We start from the raw sequence: 22041 nt of genomic DNA, 5'->3' as shown, positions 1-22041 counted from the left end.
ACTGGTTTCCTGTAGCTGTTAAAATGCTCTGCGTTCTTTTGAAGACCTGCAAATGCTCCCGTCTCATAATTCACTAATTTGTTGGTGAAAAATGATTAGGTACATATGTTAGCCAACAATGACACAGCTCAATAAGTGCCAAAATATTYAGCGTTTCTTCATATTTTTGTTCAGCTGTTTTTTCTTCTTCTTAGACATACTAAAGCCTGTAGTTGTGTCTGAGCAACAGATCGAACCGTATGCTCACATATGAAAGCTTTTGATCAATGTGCAAAGGCTAAAATGCTAACATATTCCTCTGCTCATGGATAGGCTGGTATCCTGTCCAGGGTGGGCCCCACCTTTCACCCAGTGACCACTGGAGATGTATTGTGTTCAACTCTGTGTGTGTGTTTACAATACATCTGCAAACACACAACCACACACTCAACAGTATTTTTACTCCGCAACTTCACTTGTCGTTACTAGATTCTTTGTGCCATAAAGTCACATTGGTGTCGTGCCGTTTTGTGTTGTGCTCTTTTGCAACTCCCTCTGAAGAAACAACACATCTGCAGTTTCCTTTCTTAACACCTGTGAGTGTAGTAACTCTAAAAGCAGTGCCTTCACCTACAGCTTATTAATTGACCAAAACTCTTGAATGGGATTTGATTCACRATCCTAAGGAAGCAAGTTACCCCCTGCTGATACATTTTCCTTCCACTTAACTTCCCAGTATTTATGCTTGGATAATGAATGTTGCCAGCAGTGTTGAAGCCGACAGTGTTGGTCTTAACGTTTTTGAATAAAAATCGTTTTGGTCTTATGTAAAACTAAATTCTTTACTAATATTTAGGGTTTTCCTTGACTTTTACTGAACAATTCTTAAGACGCATATCACTGTGTTATGAATGAATTCTTGAAATAAACCATTTCTGATKATATTCTAATTGATTGAGATTCAGCTTTAACYAAAACTTCCRTGAATTCAAACAAACCACACGACGCCAGGACGTGTTTTCATAGATTTTTYRACTTTTATATTTTTAAAAACAAACAAAAATAACAGATTAAATAAAATTTACAGTAGACATATGCAATCATTGTGCACTTTAACTACTTCTTCTGATACRTTCTGCACGGCTGTCAACGAAAAACGCAAACACAATGGGGACGTCGGGGACGAGGTCGGGGACCGGACGGGGCAGTCTTAGGGAGAGAGGAAGAGGGTTGAAGAAGTGAGGTAGAGGGCAGCAAAGAGGAGCAGGGATGAAGAAGGAAGGAGTAAAGGAGAAAAGGAAGGCCTAAACTTCGTCACTCGGGAACGAAAGAAAAATCACTGAATATATAGTTTTCTTTAATTCCTTACATCACTTATATAAATATATTGAACCCTCAAAAAAGGAAAACTTCTGCGAAATAAAGAAACGGCGCAATACAGAAATCCACAACAGCAGTAAGGCAAACAGAAAGCAAGAGAGGAGAGCGCAGTGACACTACATGAGAGGAACAGAGAAGCAGAGAAAGAGAGGAGGAASCGTGAGAGGAGAAATGGCAGCTGGGGAGAGCAGAAAGAGTGCGCAACTCTGCGTATGAAAATTTATAAATATGTGAGATTCAGAGACAATCGGGACGCGGCGAGCTGAGGAAAGAGAAACGGAGGGAGGGAGGAGGAGGAAAAGGTTTGACTGAGATCGACTGTCCAGTGTGTTTTTGTTATGTGCTACGTGACCCTGTTACCTGCACTTTGTGTATCTGTCTGTGTCTTTTGGTTTGTTTGCGTGTGTGTTTGTGGGTGTGTGTAATTGTATCATGGCAGCACACATTCCACGGCAACAGTGAAACACATGCTTGCGTGTCTTGTGTGCTCTTCTGCTTTATAAATACAAAACAAAACCAATGAATAAAAACAAAACAAAAATCTGATTTGCACCCAAACACCAGCCACCTCATGATTCACACCTTCTTCCCTTTTATACATTTGACACATCATTTAACTCAAGTTTTTTTTTTTCCATTTTGATTTTAAATTGTACACTAAGAGCAGTCCCACTCAGTTGTCCTTCCTTTTCCACCAAAAGTCTCTGTGTCTGTCTCTGTCTGTCTGTSTGTCCTCGCCCTCTCCTCTCGTCTCGTCTCACTGAGAGCTGGCTCTCTCTAGCACACGAAGGTCATAGTTCTTTTTGGCAGCCCGAAGTTTGAAGAGGCTGGCTCCGCTGTTGTTGAGTTTGAAGGAAGCACTCTGTGCAGCCATGGTGGTGGGGAACACTGCAACTACTGTGTAGAGGTGCGCTGGGTCGTGGCCGTCHCCCTTCCCTCCCCCGGCTCCCATGCCGACCCCAGACATCGCGCTGGCTCCGACACAGGGGCCGCAGCCTCCGGCTACTCCTCGGCCTCCCTGGGGTTCCTTTAGCCACTGGATCTTAGCGCCGCACATCGACAGCTGGTTGAAAAGCTTTTCGGCCTCCGGACGTGAAATCCCCTCCGGCAGGTCGGTCACCTCGAGTACTCGACTCACAACTGGATGAGAAAGAAGCAGAGATGAACAACATTTTGATTTCAATTCAAAAACTACCCAAAAGGGGAAAAAACTCCACAACTTGCTTAATACTTTCAGCAAGTTAAATACAATTAAACTTTAGATGACATATCTTGTTGGAGTGATGTCTAAAGAGACAGTAGCTGTAACAATAAAGCTTGCTTTGAGGTCAGAGAGCGACATGTAGTGATAAAGAACCATTTCTGCGATGGAACAGGGTCATCTCCAAGGTTACTGGTATTATTTTTAAAAGAATATTACAAGCCGTGTCACACATTGCATTAGTAGTGCTCAACATTTGATCCTCCCATGTATCTCTTCATTGTGATGCTTAATTTATGAATGCTAACATCCCAAAGGGGAAAATATTCCAGTGGTGATTTTTAAAAGGCAGCATGTCTTTGCTGCCATGTTAAARAAATGCTGGTAACATGACTACATGTGCATTAATCTAAGGTCTGAGACATACTTAAAAAAAACCTACAATACCAGCGTTTTTAAATAAGATACCTGTGTCTCATGCAGTTTCCAACTTACCAACATCTGTGGTGCCAAGATCTGTTGATGCAGATTTGAGTGTTTGCTTCTTTCCTCGTGCTCCGTGTTTGATTACTCCTTGGCCCTAAACACAGGAACAGGTTTTAGAGAGCTCAATAATGCATTGCAATAACTCTGCATAACACCAGGTGGCGACATAAGCAACAAATGGAGGCCTTAACCCTGTGGTGTCCAAAAGCAATCCTCAAGCGCTGCTGTTCTGAATGTTTTACATCTTTCTTAGCTTCATTACTTAAAGACACCCTGAGGAGGTAATCCATGTAGTCAGATCAGCTGTGTTAGATCAGTAAGATGCATAAAACATGCAGGACATCAGCCACTGAGGACTGAAGATGGACACTTAACCTGCAAGCCTGATCAGTCTCCTTGCATCATGGGAGGAGAGAGTTCAGGCCCGTCACAGACAAGAAAACCTCTCAGAGTTTATCATCTTGTAATCTAGCAACAGAGTTTGCTTCATTTCTTCCCAATAATTCAGAAGATTCGACATTGTAAGTCTGTGGAAGAATATTTATTAAAATGGACAAATCATAGCCTGAATTTATCCCTAATGAGGCAATATTTGATCTTTTATTGATATAAAAAGAAAAACCCAGACTAACCTGGTGGGAGTTATAGGAGGACTGGCCATGCATGAGGGGTGGAGGACACAGGCTGTACTGGAGAGGCTGCCCCAATAGAGAGTATCGACCGTCACCTGAAGGACATAAAACGCAAGTCAAGATCAAAACTACAAAGTTTAAATGTTTGATTTGAAATAGCTGTGTTCATTAAAAAATAGAAAAAAAACATCTTCACATTTCCACAGCAGCAATTTAAAGCTTTAATAATAATAATAATAATAATAATAATAATAATAAAAAGAAGAAGCATATAAACCACAAAGGTATTTCTATTCTTTAGCAGGAGGATGATTTTGGTGAATGCAAATGGAAATGCCCAACAAATTGTTTTTCTGAGATGCTGTGCTGTACAGACGAGAATGTCAGACTGATGCAACACCAGGTTTCTATGTATAATGGTGATTTCCAAATCTTTGATCTATTCATCAGTAAATAGGCTCAGAGTTTAAATAAATATAGGTCAGAGGACAGACATGAGGTAAAGTCATGTAGAACGTCTGACCCCATGATGCCAGTCATTTCAGCATGCTGAGGCGGAGTGATCTCACTACTAGTTTGAGGCCAATAGCCACCTGGTCAAATTTAAAGGTATACATGGAAAGAAAAAAGGCCATGTCATGGTGGGGGGTTTATAAACACAGCTAAAACCCAAAGATAGAGAAGGTGTTTTTTAATCCAACCAGATTTTGATATACAACATTGTTAGAATTTTTTTAAGTGTAGGAGTACTTGATCATTAGGAAATATTTACAAATACGAGTTTTATTATTCTCGAGATAAGAATCTGTCTGTGAGAAATATGAAACATGACGTGGCATAAAGTTAAGGATTCATACTATAAACAAACTTTATTTATCTCTCCATTTAGGGTGGAGCTACAACTGCAGAATATCTGGTTGTACAAAGTACAACCTCACTGGCTGGTTGTCAAAGATAAAAACATAATTTCTTCACTCTCGTTCTCTGGACATTTTGTCCAGGAACATCAGGATCTGATTTCATGAGGGTTATTTATCTGGACCTTTACACGCACCCTGAGCCGGTCCTCCCGGCCGTTGAAACTGGGAAATAAGGGGAAGTGGTCCGAGGCCTGGACATACGCTGTTGAGACTGCCAGAGGGAGACGGAGTGGGGGACTGCGTGGGAGAGGCAAGGGGACTGGTCAGCTGAGTGCTGGCCTAAATAAAGAAAAATGAAGATTAGTATGATATTGGTTATTAAGTGGACAGAAGTTTTAATTCAGAACCTACATACTAAAGTAAATCATTATTACAATTGACCAGAGAAGGATGATGGAGATAAGAGAATAAAAAAAGGTATTGCAATAACAAATAGCATTATTCATAATCAAGAGGGGTTTGATGCTTTTGTTTACCTGTGGAGTGTTGTCAGGTTTGTAGAGCTCTCCTTGCTTGCTGGGCCGCTGCTCTATGCTGTAGTACTTGCACGGGTTCCACTGAACAAGAGGAGGATTCTGGGAAGGCTGCGGTCCGTTGGGGACACTGAGTTGCATGACCATCACCCCAGGCCCTGGAGGAGCCACTCCTGAGGGAGCAAAGCAAAGATAAAACCAAGATAAATGGATGATTTATGAGACAGGGAAGGGCTGACCTTATCTGTGACCCTGTGCTTTTCATGTGCAGCCAAACATATTAGATTTAATTCAGCTTAAATGTAGCTTCAAACTACCCACTGAAAACAATGTTTTCTTTAACATGTCACTAAAGGCCACTGTAAAATTATAAATGCAGAGGATGGATTTACAACTGCAGAAGTTGAAATACAAGGAATAATTTATAGTCAGACTTCAAACCAGATTTATTATAAAAATGTCAAATATTTTGCATCTGAACCAACTGAGCCTTGTTTAAAAATGAGTATTATTTCTGACAACAGCCACAAGTTCTCAATCCAATGGAGAATGCTTGGAATGCAGTATTAAAATCATGAATATTCCGTAAAAATGTTATGAGAATATGGAGAATTTCTAAAGAATGTTTCTAACACCTCACTGAAACTATAACATAAAAGGCTAAGATAGTTTTAAAAGGATCAGAACCAATGTACTAGGAAGGTGTACCTAATAAAGTGACCAACAAGAATATATTATAATGAGAAAACTGTAGACAGGCTTTACCTTTATAACACGTGATTTACAAAAACACAGTTCATAAAACAGACTGTAAATAATAGAACTAGAGATAGTGAAGTACCTGGAATAACAATCAAATGCTAAGACTAACTAAATTTAGTCCTTAACTACAAGATGAGCCAAGTTAACTTGTGAAGAAATATGCATATAAGATTGCAGAGTTAAAAATAAGATCAAAGGGTAGCTTGACACAAACAGAACAGAGTGAAGGACAGCATGTCACATGATAGAGTGACTATTGTTGGAAACAAGTTCAGGTTTGATCAGGAGTAGAAAAGAAAAAACGTGTTCGGTTTGTTTTCTTCAAACATTGCCCCTTTCAAGGACATTTATTTACAGCTCACGCCACAAACCTGAGTGACCTTTCCCCACAATACCTTTCACCTAGTTTTACAAACCACAGATGTCATTCTATTACTGTCTGATGGCTGATCAACTTTCTTGTAATCGCAGTTAGTTATGCTGTAAATTTCAAATCAGGCATTTTCTGAGTCTAGGTGACGTGTACAGCCAAAGTACAGACTTAAAAAATAAAAAAATAAAACAAATAAGGGACTTTTGTATAAGAGTAAAATATTTAACAAACAGTTCAAATGAATTCTTTGTATTATTATAATTGATAATAGTACTTCGTGACAGGAGGCCATACCTGAATATTGCTGTTGCAATGGTTGAGGGTTGCAGGGAGACGGTGACTGTGTGATCTGAAACTGCTCTGAGCTGGGAGGCTGCAGGTAACCTACTGACGGGCTAAATCACAAACAAGAATAAAAGCTAAAGGTTACTTTCTAAAAGTAAAAAAAGAGAAAATGTTGGTCTGCAGCAATCAAAGATGTTGAATTAATATTAAAAAGAATAACATTCAAATTATATKAGGTCAAGTGGCAAACATTTCACACAAATCCTTGTACCTTGTGCTATTTTGCTGTGTGGGTGTAATAACACTGTAGTAGACAGGCATAGGCCCCTGGACAGACTGGCTGACAGGCACCATGACCTGCTGCTGGTACTGCTGCTGCACCACTTGCTGATTTTCATTTGCCACTGGCACCTAACGCAAGAAATGGAAATATTGAGTGGGAGGAAAATGTAAATGGTTTTGATTCACAAGAGTACTTAAAGTCAGACAATGAGTTACTGTTTCATCGTCAACTTCAAATTTTAATGCTAATCAAACCACTTCAGATTTCTAAACATTTAATTCAGTTCCAAATATATCCCCACTGCTGCAACAAATGTGTATTAGAGCTACAGTGAAGTAGAGCAACTCTGCAAGCTGTATTTATGCATGATTTCTAAAAGAACGACATAAAACAGACAAATCAGAAGCGCACAAACCTGATATGATGGCATTTGTGGGTATTGAACCATTATACTTTGCATTTGGCCTCCAATACTCGTTCTTTGGGAACTGAGCAGACCAGGATTTGGAGGCTGCTGCACCCCCATCATGTTCTGATAGCTTGGCTGCTGGCTAGGCATCATGGTCTGAAGACCTGATGAGAGCACAATACAAAAACAGACAGAGGTTTGACAAAATATTTGATTTCATTTCAAATGACGTATTAAAAATGCAGAAAAACCATGTGTTTCATGCCAACTTAAAAAGTTAATGATTCTCATTTGATCAATTATATCAATAAATAATTTCAAAACATAAARGTTTATGGTTTATCAATTTATGAGTGTTCACAATTAAATCCAAATGGCAACTATAGTTGATGCAAGATCTCACTGACCTTAGTATTTATTAGCCATGTGGACGGGCAGACTTTCATTTCAACTCAAAGTCCATTTCAGCCGTCAACRATGTTTATCRCCCAGTATATTAACACAGACCACCTTTGCATAGTGTAAATTAAAGAGTCATGCCGTGCCACTTTTTCCTTGAAAGACACAGAGCTGAATATTGAACTGTGCCAAATTTACTTAGCTGAATAATGCAGGGAAAAGGTTGTTTAAACCAAACCTTTCACCTGGATGACTCGAAGTAGGTCAGAGACAGCAAGTCTATTCATCGTATATTTCAGTTTTAAGTACAATACTAATCAAATATGTTAAAWATCCTAAAAGTGAAGATTTGTCAAAGTAAAGATTGTCATGACAGACAAATTATTGAATATTACTAATAGCAACTATAACAAACACAGAGAATAAGRACATGCAGATTAGACCCCTTGTAGTGACATGAGGGTCAGATCAAAATAGTGCCAACAATCGGTATTTGAAGACCCTGATGAAACRGCTTTCATAAGAAAMTTCAACAGGAACTGAAGTGAAAAATGTTACAACAAAAATGATCAACGGCTGTGGAAGAAGATAGCTGAAGCAAGATGCCAGTTAATTAAAGATAATGGCTGAATGAGGTTAAATTTTCTAACTTTGACTGAGGTCATCTGGTTTGGCAAATCATATCTCTCCTCTTGTGCAGTTGATGTTCTTTGATGTCCCAGTACGTCCAGTACAAGTCAGGAATCTGGGTGTTGTTCTAGAGAGCAACCTCACTTGAATGTCAGAAAAAAACTCCTCTCTTTTCTCTGGTCTGTAGCTGATTATTTATTTGGTGTTTAATATTGAGTTACTTTTGAATCTTAACTCTGTTTTATTTACGTTTATTACAGTTTTTATTCAATTTACTATTTTAGAATTGTGGATGTGATTATGAAGCATTTTGGTCAACTGACGTGTTAATCGTGCTGTACAAATGAATTAAACATTGATATTAAATGTGTCAAAGCAGAATTATTTTCAAATCAAATGACAAATAAATGGGTGTTTAAGGCGATGCACCATGAGAACACAGAGCTTTTTCAGTTGAAGTAGAGACCGTTTTAAAGTTTGCAGTACATCAAAATGTACTGACCTGACTGCTGATTGGGCGGAGGCATTGGTTGTGTGCGTTGGGCTTGATAAGACACCTGGTGGGATATAGGTTGGGACACGCGGTACTGCTGTCCTGAACTGGCGTACTGACCAGGAGGGTAGTATGACACCTGTATCTGAGGAATGAAACAACAAAAAGATCAGAGAAAGTCCAGTTGAGAAACAAGGCATTGCATTAATCCCCAATTATTATTTATTTGGTTAATTTTATTGCATCAATGCACATCCTAAATGTAGTGAAAGTATATGTCATTGGGACTTTTAATTTTAACTCGGCATAACATAGAGTAAGAGTTGAGCAAGCACTATTCTGAAGCCCATGATCAATATTATGATTCTCATTAAACCTGGAATATTAGATTTTAGCCACAGGGGAGTCAGCAGAAATGAGCTGTGTGATGTATCMCCCCCTTACAAGTTGCCATGGCAAAATATTTCATTGCTAGTTTCCTCATTCTGTAAAAGTAGAGGGTCAAAAGCATAAGAACTGGGGTTGTGCTTTGTATGGCAAAGTAAACCAGATTTAAGCCGTTTAAAATTAAGAAAGAAATTCAAGGTCACAGTCTAATAAACTCAAACTGTAAGATGGCAGTCAGAGCCAAAAGCTATCAAACACGTAAAACAAAACATATCTGTTATTGGATTGTAGCAGCAGGTTGTCTGAATTAGTTATTGAAACAATGTTGTGAGATCTGATTAAGAAAACAACATAGACATAACCTCACCTCTACTGAAGAAAAGACTGATAACTGATAATCACTAAATAACCGTCTGCAACTCCAAACTGATCCAGTAAATTAAAGTCCCATTTACTGAAGTGTAACTTTCTGGGGAAGCTTTCAGAATATTCTTGTCCATATTGTCCTTGTTGCCAGTCACACAAATACGTTTTATTTTTATAACAACAAGCTGTCTGTGACAAACACAATTAAACCTGCTGCAGTGGAGAAACGGAAAATAACTTTCCACAATATTTCCTGGATGAAAAACATATCTGCACATGTAAGTTGTATTATTTTCTTCTTTAAACATGTATTGAAGCCCATGAAAAAATGTTTTACATCACACACCTGCGATGTAAAGAGAAATATTTTTGAATACCGATGTTAGGACCTACGCTCTTCCACCAAAAGTTTAAAGATGAATTTGAAACTATATGCAACTCCAGTAATCAGACGTTGGTTAAACCCACATACCTGTTGCGGTGGAGGGGGCTGGATGTAGCCCTGCGGCGGTGGAGGAGCCTGTATGACAGTCTGGGATGGAGGAGGCGGAGGCGGAGGAGGATGCGGGTGTCCAGTATTGGGCTGGTAGCCAGATGGTGGAGGCAAAGGCTGGCCTGTTGTAGCCATGATGTAGGCAGGCTGGGGTGGGGGGTGCTGCGATAGCACAGTGGGAGGGGGCTGATACATGGGTGGGGGCTCAGGGTTCTCGCTGGAGCCCTGCCGACTCAGAGTCATTTGTGTGAACTGGGGTGCCAGCTCATCTCCCTGGAAACAATGGGAATGATTGGAATGGAGGGTTTCAATTATGGCATACACTCCAAAGTCAGGACATTCAGTACAGCTGGATCTGGAGTTTCATATTTTACAAACTGACAAAGTGATCATAAGACTCCATTAAAAATATTAATAGCTTCATAGCATTTCTGTCCAAAATGTTATTGGAAACCATCTGTTCTGAAAATACTCCCGTCATCAAAATGTTTGTACACATGTTGTTTCAGTCCTACTTTACAGTGTAGGGCTGAAACAATTGACTGGATTAATTAATTATTGAAATAATTGTCAAATAACTTAGTAATTGATTATTGATAAGTATTTTTGTGAGTATACAGACTCACAAAAATGTGATTTTGCTGGAACACCGCCGCATTCAGAGCAACGATTAAATAAAAACTGTAAAAAATATATAAATCTTGTATTTAAGATAAAAAAAATACAAGGGTATAAGCATGTTAGTTATGCTTATACTAATTATTGTAAAGCATAACTGGAAAAATCAGCAGATTAGGCAAATTGATTAGTGACTGGTTACTAAAATAATCATTAGTTGCAGCCTTATAACAGTGATATAAGTTTTAAACATGAGTAATAATTAATAGCTGGTCATATGTCAATTTATTTGCTGGCTGCCATAAAGCAGCAGAAGAAAATCACAATGAAAGGACAAAGCAGAACTTCCATCGCTGTTAAAGAAAAAGCATGCAAGTTAAAGACCACAGCCATCAAAATATTCTGTGCGGACGTATAGAAAAAAAAAAAGTAACAAATCTAAGTCTGGAAATGTTCAGCTGAACTTTAATCCATAGATCAAAAGCAATGTTGTTCCAGACAAAAAAAATAAAAAATCATTAATTTTTAAAAGCCTTCACCCAATTAATTTTTTCACCACTTTTGCTACATCTATTTTAGTAAAACTGATTAAGACGTGTCAGTGTGTACTATGGAAAGAAAACTAAGGCGGCTAAATACCCATCTAATAATAATGAATAATAATAATGACAGCAAAAAAGCAGAATGAGCTTTTTTAGTAGAACAACCCTTTATGTTTGAAGATGTCAGCCTTGATGTAATCTATGACTAAAGTAACAGAAGTAATGAAGTTACAAGAGGCATCAGTACCATTGTGTACTGCTGGGGAGGAGAAACTGGCAGGAGAACCTGGGGGCAGGAGGGGCTGGAGTAGGAGACAGGCTGAGAGGGCTGCAGAGACGCCACCGGCTACACACACCAGAAAGAAAGAGCAAGTGTACAGGCAGAGGAAAGAAAGGCAGATAGGAGGGAAAAATGAAGAGAAGAGAAGGGAAGCAAGAAAGAATTATGAAGACAGGAAAAATGAGGGTTAGAACACACTGGTGAAGTTTTAATGAGCAGAAATGAGAGAAATGGAAACTGAAGCAGTTCTTTAAATATGCAAATGCAACACAACCCATATTTAAAATAAAATGTTTTAACTACAAAGAATGAAACAAAGGGAAATGTCTAGAAATATGGTTGTATCTTGTTATATCTAACATAAAACTGCATATAATCAAAACTTCAGCATCGTCTCAGGATTACCCACCTTGTTAGACTCTCAAATACTACAAACAGCTGATTTAAAGACTGTTCCAGTTTGGCCTTTAAACATTTAAAATAATTCTATTTCTCATTTGTTTTTTAATTGTAATGAAATCGAGGCTCTTACCTGAGCAATCATGTGGTTGCCCATGGGGTGCTGCTGTGGGGTGGGTAGCAGAGCGGTTTGGGGTGGAGCCTGGGGCTGCGGCTGCTGTGGCGGCTGCGGCGGGCAGGGTAGGAGGCTACGGCTGGACTGGGAGACCGAAGGCAGAGGGCAAATATCAGGACTGACTAAGGGCAAGCCTGGAAAGGAAAAGGAGACAGAAACACCACGTTTGCAGTATATTATTTTCCACTTTAGGCTACCAATAAAATCTTCACAACCGAGTATAACTTACAAGTACTAAAAATCACTACTTTGGTATTATTAGTAATAAACAACTGAATTGAATGTCTATATTTAATTGTCTTCAAAGAGCCAACAGCAGAGTCAGCTGTAAATATTGCTGTTTATAGAATGTTTCATCATTCACTGGAAGACACCCAGGTGATACATCATCCTGTCCTCAATTAATTTTGATTTAATTGAAATGTGCATTTTTTTAAAACTTGTTTATGCACAAATCATAACTAAAGGACTAGAAAAAAAGCAACAATACAATGTTTTCTGGTGAAGAAATAACTAGTACAAGATTGCAACTATTATGGTGTGTTGTGGCTGTCGTGTTGCTTTGCTACTCAGCTTTTGCATTTTTATAATTCGAAAGTTATAGTGCTTTGAAGTATTAAACCCAATGGGTTTCTGCTTCTGTCACATGTTTTGCTGCCACATAGGATATAAATTCCTGTGTGAAAATGAGTCATAAGCCTCTCCTGGCATCTGTGGTGCTAAAAAAAAAAAAAAAAAAAAAAAGGCTTAATTCAATCCTCAAACAGCTTGGTCCGCAAATCACAAAGGTCTCATAGAAAACAAAAGTGTTTCATATAAACTCTCACGTTTTTAGTAATTGATAATGGACTAGGTCTGACTTCATATCAGGTACTTTCTGAAAAGTTCAACAAGATTTGATAAATGGCCTTATTGAGTCTGCATGGTTACTTTGGTCTATGCAGGCAAAATTATTAGGCCAAGTTTATATTCATTCCATTTTGGGGTAACCTTGTATCAATGGGCATTATTTCACTTATTGTTCAAACATTAAGATGGATGATTTTTCTTTAACTCAGTCAATAACTTTAATAACCATCTTTGGTTCTTAAAAATATACAGAAAACACTTTTCTAAGGAAGATTACTTTGCAGTGAGAGAAGTTTCTATTACTTGTAGTATTTTGGAAAACCCCAATATATACAGAGTTGGCCTGTAGTTAGAAAGACACATGTATGCTATGCAATTAATAAAAGTTAGTTTAACCTAAAAGTTACTAGATCTTAGGCCTAATGAGATTTACTGAACAGACCCAAAAGCTTTTTTCTTCAGTCCCTACCAGAGCGAGAGCCTTTGCAGCTTCCCTGTGATCCTTTGTTGCTGCCAAGGCTGTCCCCTCTGGTGAGGATGGAGATGCCAGAGAAGCTGCTGGCCTTCGTCACGGGTGGTCGAAGGGTGCGGTTAGAACTGTCTGAGTCGGTACTGCTCCAAGGTCGTGGCTCCAGACACTTCATATCACTGTCTGTGCTGCTTTGACGACTGCTTGATGCTCGACTGGAGCTCTCACGGTTCCCTCTAAAAGACAACAGAACAGGGAGGATCAAGATTTTACAGTGACCACTGTACAATAGAAACAGTTGAGTCGAGAAATGAGGTAAAGTTATCAAGTGCAAGAAGTTAGCAAAAATAAGCAGAGGTATAGAGTCAGTTGCACTTAAAATTATTCAACCTTTTAAAAAATTATTCTTTGGCAAAATAAAGGAAATCTTTAGTTTTATGATGGTCCTAATATCTTTTCAGATCTGCAAGGGATCACTGTTCCCCTTGACAGTACAATGATACCCAAGCTTCAGCTTCCTTACAGACAGAACAACATTTTCTCCTAAGATTTCCTGATAATGAAATTCATCTTGCTCTCCATATGTTGCATGTGTCCAAGCCAGAGGATGCATGATGTTATTTTCAGCCTATACTTATTTCAACTACCGACATATCACGGATCCATTGAGATAAAAAGGCTAAATTTTGATTCATTCCACCTCTTAGCAGAACCTCCATACCTGTTTGGTTTAGTAATTAGTAATGCTACAGGAAATGGTAGCAATTGTATTCTATTCTATTGTTGTGCTTTTGGGTCAGTAGAGGTGTACATTTTGAAGATCAGGCATGGAGTATTTTCAGCACTTTGGCATTTATACTGGAAACTAAAACCAGCTGCTGTTGCCACCAAGTCTTGGTGCAAGTCTTTCAATCACTCAAGGGTTTCTGAGTACCTGCCACCTCAGGAATCTCATTTCAGCCTTGGTAGCCTCCTTGTTCTTCCTTAGCTACATAAATAGCAACTCGTGCTTCCAGTCATAGGAAAATTTTGCGACTTTTCAAGTTTTCTGGTCCTTTCATCTCCTTAAATTTTCTAAATGATTCCTTCGACTTAGCCGTATTTCTAACATGCATTCAAATGTTACTGTTAATTAGTCCGAGTATTTGACCTGTTTTATCTCAAGCACACCTGGTGCACCTAATCAAATCCTTGATTGTTTGTTTGAATCAAGGGTGCTTGAAACCATATCTGATTAACAAAGTACCCCTATGAACAATTCTACAATAGTGACTGAAAAGAAAATTTAATGTTGAATTGTTTTTCTAAAAACCCTTATCTTATTTAGCTAACCTTATTAAATTAAATGTTATTTTAAATTAAACCTTATTTTAAATTAAATTAAATCTTATTTAGCTAACCTTATTAAATTATTGTGCAATATGTTTATTGCAAACACCTATTATTTGCAGGTGCAGAATAATATTACATGCAACTGTATAGGGTTAAAGGAGAGATGTACTATATAACAAAGGAGGATGTGTTCTTGGAGTATTTGAAAGAGGTGTGTGGGTAGAAGTAGACACAAAAGAAGAAAGATAGGCAAGAAGAAGAGCAGAGTAAGGTCATCAGCAGCTAGGAAGGATACAGTTTGACAAGCCTCAAATAGAACATTCAACAAAGATGCATATTGGCTGGTTTTGTATAACCAAAGTACAGACACAGGCAACATATCAAAAGCAAATAATTTTTGGTTTTCAAGTACACAACCACACACACATTCCCACAAACAAACCCACTCATGGGTAGAACAAGCATGCAGGGGGAAAAGATGCTTCAACATCAACCAGGTGTTACTCGGGTGAGGAGATGAGAAAGTTTCACAATTTCAACTCACAACAAAGCAAACCATGTAATACTATGGGCACGGTTTATATCAAAGATCTTATGAATGAAATGAACACCATCAAAAGTTGCTAAATACAAGGAAAGAAAAAACAAAACAAAAAATCATGCCCTCTTCGAGTAATAGCAAATGAGACAAACATCAAAATTTTAACAAAATGTACAAACAGTATAATGTTAAGAAGTAAATGTGCATCAACACTCAGACTCACACACACCACCTACAAGATGAGCACTTGGTATTTTTACTCTCTGCCAACCTATTATGATATGAAACTGTCCCTCTAGTAATGGCCACATTATATGTGCAACCTGTACTCAGCATCCTGCCCATCAAAAATAACAATTCTGCAATTTTCAAATAAAATAAAATTTGAACTGTCAACACTTGTCATCTTTGTATGTATTGTCATCTTAGAGGTAAAACAGTGATGAAATTTGATTATTTATGTAGAAGGGAAAATTATAAATTTTTTAAAGGACTTGCAACTTTGTTTATGGTAGAACTGATTCAGATTATGAAACCCTACTGAACAGCAAGTAGTTTTTAATGTGGCTCATGAATATTTCAGAAAGACTAATTAATGGAGGAACTATTTTGAGGCTCTGTGCTGCTCAACCTCTTAAGGAAGGGTGAGTGCAATGGCGCTCTGAACAGGCTGGAACACACTGGTTTCACGCTGCAAACAAAGACGATGCCAGGATTAGCAAAAGAAGAGAGCAGAAGGGATTTTGCTGTTGATCACATGAGATTTGATCTCAATTTCTCACGCCAGCAAACCTCACATGTAAACAGAATTGCAGGAAAAACCATCAGTGGACGACTGAATGTGATGATGAATATGATGTCAAATTAACCGAAGCACTGTTTAATCTGCAAAAGCCTGTTCTTACAATACAAAATATTTAAGATGGCATGTTAGACGTTGAAATTACCTTGGGCAACAAAGTTAAAAAGCAGGTAAAGAACAAGGAGTATTCAACAAAGAACTGAAGTGTTTGAAGGTCTGTGAATGAAAAAATAATAATTACTACTATACTGCTTACCCATCATTGTTACAATGCTATAGATGACATTTGGAGAAGATAATCTGTACCGTCTAGCTGATGCTTACACAGATCACAAGCTAGATCTTGATAGCATCATAAAAGGATGAAAAATAAGACGTTCTGATCAGATTCAAGTAGAAACACTGCTTAGTAAAGAAATGTTAATTTCACTCAACAGTTCCACTATAACCCCACTAGAAACCAGCTGTTACAGCTACTTGTAAATTGCCAGGTTTGTGACGCTTCAATGGTCTGCAATGATTGCAACCAATCATTGCAGACCATTTAAAAAAAAAAAAGTTAATCAGACAACGTGATTTGCAAGAAATTGTCTTTTCTCTAGAAGCTTTACATTGCACATCAATACATGTGGGCCCAAGATGGAAGAATATTTTGTCCACTTTAGCCTAAAACAGTCCAAGTTAAACTTTCTGGACCATCTCCGACACAAGTGAATTACATGTGATTCTAATGAATGTGACAGACTGGGAGAAAATTTTGACAGCGTAAAAAGTGTATGGGGATCCTGAAGTTTGATTACAACTACAACTTATGTCTAACTTAGAAGATTACAACTGATCAGAGCAAGATCAATGGAACTTTGAAGAAAACAAAACAAAACAAAACTATATTTAAAAAGACAACCAAAAAAAAAAAAAAGACAAAGCCTTAAAACTGTCTGGCCAGAGTACTAAGATGGAGGCTGAATGGTTGCACTGTGTGAATGACTGGCTCTCTGGATGAGAATTAAGGTGGGACAGATGTGTGTGCACAACAAAGAAACAGCATCTCTCTGGACATTGTTCAATGTGAAAAAGACATTAGAAACTATAAATCATAAATGATCTTGCTTTGTTGATTGAATTAATTCACTTCAGAAAGTTACGCTTTCCCCATGTTGGCACCTGCAGAAAAGTGGTCAATGGCTTTTAAGGATGTTTTACATTTGTTTGGTCTAATAATCCTACAGAAAATAAATCTAAGATTTTACCTTTTGTCGATATTAAATGGAATAAATTTTGACCCATTAATAAAATTAGCACATCTCAAATTTTAAAAATAAAATTGTTAATGTTAAAAAACATAATTGATTCTTCTCGATTTTAATGTTATTTTAACATCATGTTAATTTCCAAACAAGTTTTCTGTTGGGTAACATTTTGATAATTACACAGCTAAATCAACCACAAAACAAGCAGATCACTGTGAAATTGATGTGGATACTTTTCCATTACAGTGTAGCTGATGGTGGAAGGGTGGAAGGGTGAGTAGATCAGTTTCCAGTGAAACCACAAAGCAGCCATGCATCCACGGTGCAATGCTAACGTAGCCATTTATCAGCCCAGTACGCCAAGCAAAGATAATAATCACCACAGGTCACCAATGTCATCACCAGACCACTTTCAAAAAATGGGCATGGCAACACACTAGTGAGTCAGCAGCTCCCCAATACCTAAAGATCTGTCTCCTCTTTTGAGAGCTAGAGCAGTAGCCCTCAGTGGAAAGTCTGTTGGGGTTAACATTAGGAGAAAATGCTCAGGTTACAAGTCTGAATAGGAGGACAGGAAATGGCTTAAAGAAAAGGAAAGGTAGGAACAGTAAAAAAAAAAAAAAACCTCGAGAAGAAAGGGTGAAATGCACACAAGGCAAAAATTCAACTCATGAGAAGCCCACGCTGCTTCTTTGTCTCACTCTCAGCAAATTAGGCCCTCATCTACCAAACTAAATGTTAAGAGACTAACTGCTGGGTGACCTAACTCATTAGTAAAAACTGCAAAATTACTAAAACTTAGCTTTACAGAAAGGGTAATAAACCTGTGTGTCATAATAAATAACATAGTAGTTAATATAAGTAAAAATAAACATCTTTAAACAAGTTATTTCATAGATTCTCATTAAAGAAAATACTACTAAGACAGTGGTTCTTAACCTGGGTTCGATCGAACCCCAGGGGTTCGATGAGTCGGTCTCAGGGGTTCGGCGGAGCCTCTGCAGCGGAGGTAAAGACACACTTGTGTAAAGTCGTGATGACGCCCCACTTTGCTATCACTTGCTGCAGAGGATCACGTTACATTGCTGAGCCAATCAGAGCTGCGGAGGAGCACTGATTGAAGGACTTCCACTCTCAGCATGGATTTGAACTTGTGTCTTTAATTACTTCAGCAAAACTCACCATTTTTACCAAATTCTGTAGCTTTCAGTGTACTTCTAAATCTGCTCCTTAGTCGCATCTTTTCGGGTTTGCTACTGTCACTAGTGCTGTGGGGGTGGTAACACAATTAATATAATTACATTACTAAATCAGAATACCGCAAAGTCTTTATTATTTATTATTCATTCTCTTAAGAATGTAGAGCTAATTAAATGATCTAAACAAGACCTTAAAGTGGTTCCAGTTTCTCTCGATGGCCAACCTGTTGAAACTGTGGCAAATTTTAAATACCTTGGGTTGTTCCTGGACAGTCAGCTCAACTTTGCTGAAAACACCGACTATATTTTGAAGAACTGTTCTCAGAGACTCTACCTTTTAAGAAGATTTAGTGTTCTTGGGGTGACCCGACTAGACTTTAGTTGGGTCACCCCTATGTCTTGAATTTGGGCGGGGGGGAAATCATATTTTATTTATTACTACAGAAGGGTTCAGTGAGTGCGCATATGAAAGTGGTGGGTTCGGTACCTCAAAAAAGGTTAAGAACCACTGTACTAAGACAAGTTTAGAGGAACCAATGTACAAGACTTGATTACCAATGCCTTATGATCCCCCTTATCAACTGAGAACTAAATAAGCAGTTTTAATTATGAAAGAGGTGAAAACGACAGTTATACGAAACACACACAAAGCTATCCAAGAGAAATCACCAACTTACCTGTTGTCATTGATGTATCCATTTTGAGACGACTGCAAAAAAAAGGACACCTGCACATTATGAAATGCATAATTCTATTAGTAACACGTTCCCAGCATCATTTTGGCTTGTCAACATTTCAAAATTCAACAGTTTAGGCAACAACAAGGATTTTCCACCTAACTGATGCAAATGCTGGCTTAGCACCAGGTTTTTCCGTTTCTACAGCTGCCAGCAACAAAACATTTGTTGTATCACAACACTAAGTCTTGGCCGGTCTATAAGGAGAGAACCACTTTTTTCAGAAGATTTGAGGCAAACAATCAAATCAGATGTTGTGATATCATGGTTAAAACTCCTGAGTCAGTCTGGCTTCTAATCTGCCCAACAAACACTATTTAGAGCTGCATATGTAAATGTGGGTAACACATCCACTCATAAAAATGTTGATTACAGAGATCGCTTGGCTGGGGATGTTCACAAATGCTGTCAAAATGGTGTATTAACTGAGCCTGAATGAGCACTGGAACAGTTTTGGTGGAAAAGCCTTAAGAAAACCCAGCAGGAGTTTCCTCCAAACCTAAGATTCAAGAACTCCTTAAAGGATAGAACTAATAATTTGTTAGCACTAGATGATTACGGTAAAATAGAAAAAGGCACAATAACTTGTTTTCCACTGTATAAAAAAAAGAATTACTTTAATAATAAGGCCTTCAATGCCATATTTTCCCTTTCAAGACATTCTTACATAAGCCCTTTAAGTTTAGACAAAATACATAAAGTACTTTTTCTCCTCTTTTTTTTAACCTGTCTGAAAGTCTCTTAAGAACAACATGTTCTGCAAAAGGTTACACAACTTTCTTTCCCTGACGTTCTGAAAGTGAAGCAATTTCAGATTGTGCCAATGTAATCATGGAATTATGACTGAAAAGCAATTACAGTGTACTTTCCTTTACATAGCACATGTAAGTTCAAATTTTTTTTTTGTATAACAATTTTTTTTCCTGATTTCCTGACTAGTCTAAAACTTACCACAATTTCATAGTTTATATAATTAAAATACCCAAGACATCTAAATCTTGACCAAATAATTGCTCAATAATTAGAATACACTCAAAAATATTCTAAGCAAATGTTGCAAACATGATATAACATGAAATAAAAAAAGGACCGTAGAAAATAAATACTTACTTCTCGGGCAAAGATCCTGTCTCGTACCCGCTGATATTCTTCTTCTCGCTCTTCAATAGATTTGCTACGCCTCCCGTCCTGCAGTGGCACACGGATCTAAAATTTGCAAAGACAAAACGTATTACAACTTAAAATGGTAAAGGCAGTGCTAATCTATCCCATGTTTGTTCACCTCGCTAAACATGTCAAAAAAAAGAAAATGCTGAAAACAATTTGAACGATCAAATTATAGGTCCAATATTCAAATGAAGAATCTCTCTCTTTATGTAACCAGCCCTAAATAAAATTATTCCAGCTTATAGAAAAATGCTGGACCAAATTAAATAAAGCACTAAGAAAAAGTACCAAATCTTGCAAAAGGTGTATGGGTAGTTTTAAACAAATGGAAAATAGTGCAGTTGTTACTTTGAAAGTGGACAAAGTATAGAACATGCTGAGATTTCATAACTTGCCAGCAGGGCAATTTTGAAACAAATGGAAGATGCTGTAGTCGTGACTCCTAAAGAGAAAGTTTAGTCGTTTGACAGCAAAGTGGAATAACTGCAAACTCCTCGTCTGCATTGCAAAAACTATTGTTCCAGAAAGTAACAGTGCTGACAAACATGCAAGTTTTATCTTTTTCAATTCTATGACTGTATGTATCAGGATTTAAAAGAAATAAATCAAACGTGCAAATAGAAGATTAAGCACTTTGTTTTTGCCTTGCTTTGGTGTACTTGATACCTTTTGTGACTTAATGACCACTAACAACTGTATGTCGGTATAAAAGAGTATGGTGATTTAAATGGATTTGGTAATGACAACTAACCAACCTGATTATCATCTTTGTCCATACTAGCATCATCTCTTTTAAGGATGAACTTCTTCTGAAAGTCCATGTTGCGTTCATCCTTGATGTGTTCAGAAAACCGTTGCTCTGGGCTGTTGGATAAAATATAATGAACAGTTATTTATTAAAGGATGCAAAATGACAGTGAACCACATTTAAGAGAAGTCAAAAGGCAAGGAACTAAGAAAAAATGTTAAAAAGCTTTTTCTTGTAGAGTTGACCTTTGCCTATTCATCTATTCATGGTTCATACATTTTGTGAGTCCAAGTTACTCATCGAAAATCTGCCTAATCACAGATTTGTCCATGGCACATATCTACTATGTCCCATTATCTCCAAACTAAAATCAAAAGTATTTTATATGCCAAACAAGATAGTAAATAAACTTCAAAACATGTCACTAAAGAAAACTTCAAAACATTTATAAAGTTTCAGTACTAAATTGTGACACACTCACATGCGAGTGTTTCCAGTCTTATTGATGATGACGGCCTTTCCTGTCTGATCTACATTGTGATCCATGCCAAAGTAGGCGGCCACACGATGCAACAGCATTCGATGATACGAAGTCATCTGAGGAAATTTCTTATACTGGTTACTGCAAGTGGAAAAAAGCATAAGTTAGTAATTGTTACATGACTTATTTGCTCTTAAGTTGAATTCTCTCTTGTTGAATGTTGAAAAAGCATAAAAAGAGAATCAAGAAGTTGGGACTTGAAATTAGGGGTAAACCGTAATAGGTAAGAATGTAACTGTGATATTATTGTTGAATACTGAGGTGGCTATATCAGTAGCAAATAATGCCCATTTTCCTCCCTCAATGTGTTCTTCTCCAAAAACAACAGAATTTCAATCACTCTCTGTGAGCTGTAGCTTCTCAGTCATTAAAAATGGGTATCAAAAAAGTCAGTCAAACTGTCTTTGTTGGTATGATAGGTGTGAATGTATGGCACTCAAA

The 22041-nt window shown here is 37.7% G+C and overlaps 1 protein-coding gene across 9 annotated transcripts in view; it reads right to left on the bottom strand.

The window, feature by feature from the left end:
- Nucleotides 1–994: 994 nt before the first annotated feature.
- Nucleotides 995–22041, bottom strand: part of r3hdm2 (R3H domain containing 2) — a 50611-nt gene continuing 29564 nt past the window's right edge. For 4 of the 9 annotated variants that reach the window (XM_008408456.2, XM_017304910.1, XM_017304911.1 and 1 more), the window contains 18 exons: nucleotides 21541–21681; nucleotides 21067–21175; nucleotides 20255–20350; nucleotides 19085–19134; nucleotides 17671–17724; nucleotides 13284–13519; nucleotides 11924–12099; nucleotides 11359–11457; nucleotides 9931–10224; nucleotides 8715–8850; nucleotides 7190–7347; nucleotides 6763–6902; nucleotides 6501–6601; nucleotides 5075–5244; nucleotides 4733–4877; nucleotides 3679–3773; nucleotides 3056–3140; nucleotides 995–2499 (listed from right to left, as the gene is read on the bottom strand). In XM_008408456.2, the coding sequence (XP_008406678.1) occupies nucleotides 2117–2499; nucleotides 3056–3140; nucleotides 3679–3773; nucleotides 4733–4877; nucleotides 5075–5244; nucleotides 6501–6601; nucleotides 6763–6902; nucleotides 7190–7347; nucleotides 8715–8850; nucleotides 9931–10224; nucleotides 11359–11457; nucleotides 11924–12099; nucleotides 13284–13519; nucleotides 17671–17724; nucleotides 19085–19134; nucleotides 20255–20350; nucleotides 21067–21175; nucleotides 21541–21681 (2668 nt within the window). In that variant the 3' untranslated portion in view covers nucleotides 995–2116. The remainder of the gene's footprint in view (nucleotides 2500–3055; nucleotides 3141–3678; nucleotides 3774–4732; nucleotides 4878–5074; nucleotides 5245–6500; nucleotides 6602–6762; nucleotides 6903–7189; nucleotides 7348–8714; nucleotides 8851–9930; nucleotides 10225–11358; nucleotides 11458–11923; nucleotides 12100–13283; nucleotides 13520–17670; nucleotides 17725–19084; nucleotides 19135–20254; nucleotides 20351–21066; nucleotides 21176–21540; nucleotides 21682–22041) is intronic. The other 5 variants (XM_008408457.1, XM_017304914.1, XM_017304912.1 and 2 more) reach the window with 5 other exon arrangements.

This window comes from Poecilia reticulata, linkage group LG5 (genome assembly GCF_000633615.1).
Source record: "Poecilia reticulata strain Guanapo linkage group LG5, Guppy_female_1.0+MT, whole genome shotgun sequence".
In the NCBI taxonomy this organism is placed as follows: Eukaryota; Metazoa; Chordata; class Actinopteri; order Cyprinodontiformes; family Poeciliidae; genus Poecilia; species Poecilia reticulata.
The sequence above is the reverse complement of the archived record's forward strand: the minus strand, read 5'-3'. Positions and strand labels throughout refer to the sequence as shown.